We start from the raw sequence: 4919 nt of genomic DNA, 5'->3' as shown, positions 1-4919 counted from the left end.
ACTTTCTTATTGAAAGTACTACAATTAATTTCCTGCACTTGGGAGCCATCAGTGCCTAACTCCACCTATTGAGCGCCAACGCGTCCTGGTACCCAGGTGGAGGATGCCAGCCTCCCCCCACCTTGTCGCACTCCAACTTGACGACCTTTTATCAGCAGATGGACAACCAAGTAAGTGCACACTCGAAATAGCTAATGCACAAGTCAAGATGACAATATGTAGACTAGAATCATGGGTGCCAATGCATTTCATCTCCACTGCGTTGCAGAGCATGAACATATCAATTTTGTGCAATGTTACCTCCACCGTGATCTTGCTATGATCATGCTCTGCAATGCCACGAACATAACAATGTTGAACACGATCATGGATATGCATAGCAAGATCATGCTTATGCGTACCAAGTTCATACCTATGAATACCCACATCACACGTATATCTAAAATCCGCTCGACAAATTACACATTTCCCATTGGGAGCCTGCACCGATGTAACATGCACACAAAGTACGACCCCAAATTGGGAAAAGTTGGATCCAACTCAACTCAAACCTTTTCCATGTGAAACTACATCGGATCTAGTATCCAGACTTGGAAATAAGCAATTACAAGGCCGTACGGACGCTGGAGAGGCAAAATTTACCACCGGTAACCTCCCTAAAAAACCTAACTGCATATCCAATCTACAAGATCGAGGACTTACAGTGGCGAATCCGGTGTCATAGCCGCCGATGATGACCCAAGAGCGTATGATGAAGCTCTCGGAGTTGTGGACAAAATCCACCACGACAAAGATGGGGGCAGCTCCGTTGGCGGAAAATATCCTGCTAGGTGGGCAAGGGTTGGCCTAATGAAAGTCCGGCCTTCCCCGTGGCCGCACTCATGGTCCCAGCCTCCGATGAGGTAGTCGTTGTCATAGTTCTTGTCGCCTGTGGCCGCGCGCACACCGACGAGGAATCTCTCAGAGCCTTCGCCAAGTTGAACTAGCTTCCCACACCCGGCCTATGAATTTGGTTCGATGCCCAGAGCTCCTGCGCAGACTGCTTGCGCACGGCTAGGGGCTTCTGCGGTGCAGTTGGGTGTGGAGGAACACCAGCCATGGCGGGCGGAAGTGCGGAGGAGATGATAGAATGATTTGGACAGTGAGGGGAGTGGGGTGGAAAGTTAAGGAAGGGACGTCCCGTCTCTCACGCTTCCCAACGCGTGCAAAGGAGAGGACACGTTGCACTCGCTAGCCCCTACACACGCGGCAACGTCCGAATCGAGTGTGCGTGGCGGGCTAACATTTGGACTGCTTTAAAACTCGTGTGATGGGAACCGGGGCGATCATGCCAACCGAATGGGCCGATTTCTTCTCCACATGTGCGGGAAACCACTTCACGAGAAACCAAACTCGTCCTTAGAAGTTGAGCAACTTCAGGTATATGTACCTACTAATATAAAGGCAGTAAGGCTCCTTGCCAAAATTTTATCCATTTTCGATAGAATATCCCCAGCGAGATATACCACCTCTTGCTCACCCGACGACACCGTCATTAATTAGATGCATTTGTACTCTATAGGTTTAGCTCTTGTTCTGTACTCCCTCTGTTCCAATGAACAAGGCTTTTTTTTCTTTAAAATCAAGCCAACTAAAGTTTGATCAAGCTTTTAGAAAAATCTAGCAATAAATATGATGTTCTAAAGATATCATATTAAAATATATTTCAAGATATATTTAAAAATATATATATTGCATTTCAAGATGTAATATGGTTATTAAATGTTGCTGATTTATGGTTTCTTGTGCAATTTAGTGTGATGTTATACAATCCATTTGACTTCCGCAACAATGTTAGCTTATTGAAGAATTGGTAGTGATGGATCTGAAGATTGCCATTATAGATTATATCCTAGAAATCCAGTGATTAATGAGTTTTTTTATGTTTTCTCTTTTGAACCTCACAGTGACTATGGCAGAACTTTTTTTAGATGAAGCATACAAGATATTTTTTTCGGTGAAAATATTTATTTTAGATTCCTTATGTTGAATTCCCATCAGAACTTAAGTGTTTGTTGACATGTCCTGTAATTTCTCCACTTTGTGTTTGTTCTGTTAGACAGGTGTTCTGTACTTTGTAGAAGTTTATAGGTACACATGCGTCAATGCTAAGCTTATAGAATCAACCGCACTAGGCGAGGATGAGGAAAAACCACCTCCAAAAATTGAAACGGCGCAGCAAAGCGCGTGAGGTCCTCGTAGTAAGCTTCTAATCCTGAAACGCAACAGATTGTTTTTGGTTGTCCCGTTTTACATTTCTACGGAAAAATATTAACTCGTCCCCCATCGGCTTTGTCTAAAAAAATACACTTAACTGAATCTTGGAGTAGAAACATACAAACTAACAGCTAGATCAGGTAAACAATGTTCTCAATCGGGCATTGTCCGTACAGTTTCAGTCAATCTCTCCACTCCACACATATCATATTCCGTCTCTCGATCTCAAAGCAAAACCGTAAGGGCGAAATTGTTGTGTGACAGTTGATGAGTTTTCAGGCGATTGTCCATTATCAGTTCAGTTATTCATAGGGCGTACTTTGTCAAGAGGAGTAATTTGCATACACACCAAGGTTGTCAGCTAAGCTTGAAGCTTGATATTGTTATTGTTCTTGTATTTCGTTTGAAGATTGTCTCAGTTAAGTACTTGGGATTTGGCAACCAGCAATACATAAGAAGAAGCTGCATAGTTGAGATAGCTAGCTAGACTAGTTTGTCCCTGGGACTGCAGCAGCGGGTGCACGAGGGAGGGTGTAGGAGCACCGCTGAACCGTGACCTCGTCAATGGCGAGCGTGTCGGTCGGGAACGGGCAGGCGCCGCCGTGCGCGCCCTGCAGCGGCGCGCACGGCGCCGGCGTGACATCCGCCGACACGCCCTCCACGTCGGCGCAGTTCCACGACACCTTCCTGGCCTTGGTCATCTCGGCGGTGACGTTGGCCATGCAGATCCCCTTGAAGGGCGCGCCCTGGATGCCCTCCATCCTCGCCGCCTCCTTCCACACCCCCGTCGCCACCACGTCCTGGTAGCTGATGTTCTCCACCACCGGCACCGCCGTCGGGTCGTACTTGTCGTCGGGGTGCGACTTGTAGTCCCCGGTCATCCAGAACACCCGCTTCATCCCGATCAGCGTCATCCGCCGCGCGTACACGTCCCGCACGTACGCGCCGCGCCCCACCGCCGTCTTGATCCGCACCGCCGACTCCGTGCCCACCGCCGTGATGTCCTCCGCCCGCACGTCGCTGATCCCGCCGGACATCTCGCTGCCGAGCGCGATCACCGCGCTCGTGGGCGACACGCACGTCAGCCGCCGCACCACGATGTGCTCGCTCGGCATCCCCACGGCGATGCCGTACTCGTCCCACCCGCTCTTGATGGCCACGCAGTCGTCGCCGGAGACCACGTAGCAGTCCTCGATCCGGACCTGCGAGCACGAGTCCGGGTTGATGCCGTCCGTGTTGGGCGACTTGGTCGGCGCCAGGATGGTCACGCCCTGGATCACGATGTTGCGGCTGTACACCGGGTGGATGTTCCACGCCGGCGAGTTGAGCAGGGTCACGTTGGAGATGAAGATGGTGTCCGAGTGCATCAGCTCGATCAGGTAACCCCGCGTGTACTTGAGCTTGCCGGACTTGTACTTGGACCACCACGTCGCGCCCTGCCCGTCGATCGTGCCGTTGTTGCCGGTGATCACCACGTCCGTGAGGTTCGCGCCGGCGATGAGGCTCGTGTACCGCCCGCCGGCGTGGTCCCTGCCCCTGCCGTAGGATGGCAGAGGATCGATGACCGGCCACTGGGTGATGTCCTGTTGCAAAAACACATCGACTGAATTCTTTTAGCTTGCGTTCTTCAGCGTCAGAATTCAGAAACTGAAGAAACAATCCAGCAAACTGAAGAAACAACCTGGGAGGCGAGGATGACGGCGTCGGCGTGGAGGAAGAGCGTGAAGTGGCTGGTGAGGTTGAATGGCGCCGTCAGCCACTTGCCCGCGGGCACGTACAGCATGCTGCCGCCGCCGCCCTCGCCGGAGTACTGCGACAGGTGCGCCACCGCCTTCTGGAACGCAGCAGTGTTGGACGTCGCGCCGTCGCCCACGCCGCCGAAGTCCGTCAGCGACGCCGTGTGCTCCCGGCACGTCGGCGCCAGGTAATTGCTCTGCTCCCCGGCGGGGCCCGCTTCCGGCGGGACGTGGCGGCGCGCGGCTGCCGTCCCCGACGACGCAGCGACGACGAGGAAGGCGCACAAAATCTGTGGCAACAAAACCAACCAGCCGGAGATCCATGGTGAGTGCGCTGCTTCGCTAGTAAAATGTTCCAGAGGAAGCTCTGAAATTTTGTGACTGCTGAAACAAGAACATAATGCCCCCCAAAAAAATGTGAAAGATTCAAGATTCTGAAACAAAAAAATAATATGCCCCACAGAATCTTGAAGCTTGATCCGAGCGAACGAGAAACACAAATGGGTGAATAATCAAGCTTCCAGATTCTGAAACGAGGTGATGTTTCTGCAAGACTGCAACAACAACACCAGGACTAGATTTACTTGTGAATGAAACTAGTGTTCAGACGTCATACCGACAGACATTTCTGTACTATGTTTTTGGGGGCAAAACCCATGTCACAATTTTTCCTCTGTTCTTTCAGTGCACCATTTGCGCCAGAAATCCTAGACCTACTGCCATTTGCGCAGATGGAGATGCAACGGTATACATGACCAAGAAAATAAAACTGAAGCAGAAATCAGGGGATGCGAGGAGGGAAATGCACTGCACCAGTATAACTGCTACTGAAAAGCAAGAAGCTTTTGAAGGACAGCCATAAAGGAAGAACAAGGCTAGAAGCTGAAAAAGGGAAAGAAGCAACAATTGAAAACGCCATGAATGGAT

The 4919-nt window shown here is 50.5% G+C and overlaps 1 protein-coding gene across 1 annotated transcript; it reads right to left on the bottom strand.

Annotated features, from left to right (window-relative positions):
- Nucleotides 1-2610: 2610 nt before the first annotated feature.
- LOC124667625 (probable polygalacturonase) lies at nucleotides 2611-4495 on the bottom strand. The gene is made up of 2 exons (XM_047204893.1): nucleotides 3938-4495; nucleotides 2611-3839 (listed from the first exon to the last, which is right to left on the bottom strand). Exons 1-2 carry the CDS (start codon nucleotides 4037-4039, stop codon nucleotides 2745-2747), a joined length of 1197 nt encoding a protein of 398 aa, XP_047060849.1. The 5' UTR covers nucleotides 4040-4495; the 3' UTR covers nucleotides 2611-2744.
- Between the last annotated feature and the right edge of the window lie 424 nt (nucleotides 4496-4919).

The sequence above is a fragment of the Lolium rigidum genome, chromosome 1 (assembly GCF_022539505.1).
Source record: "Lolium rigidum isolate FL_2022 chromosome 1, APGP_CSIRO_Lrig_0.1, whole genome shotgun sequence".
In the NCBI taxonomy this organism is placed as follows: Eukaryota; Viridiplantae; Streptophyta; class Magnoliopsida; order Poales; family Poaceae; genus Lolium; species Lolium rigidum.
Note: the sequence above shows the minus strand (reverse complement) of the source record. Positions and strands in the feature narration are given on the sequence as shown.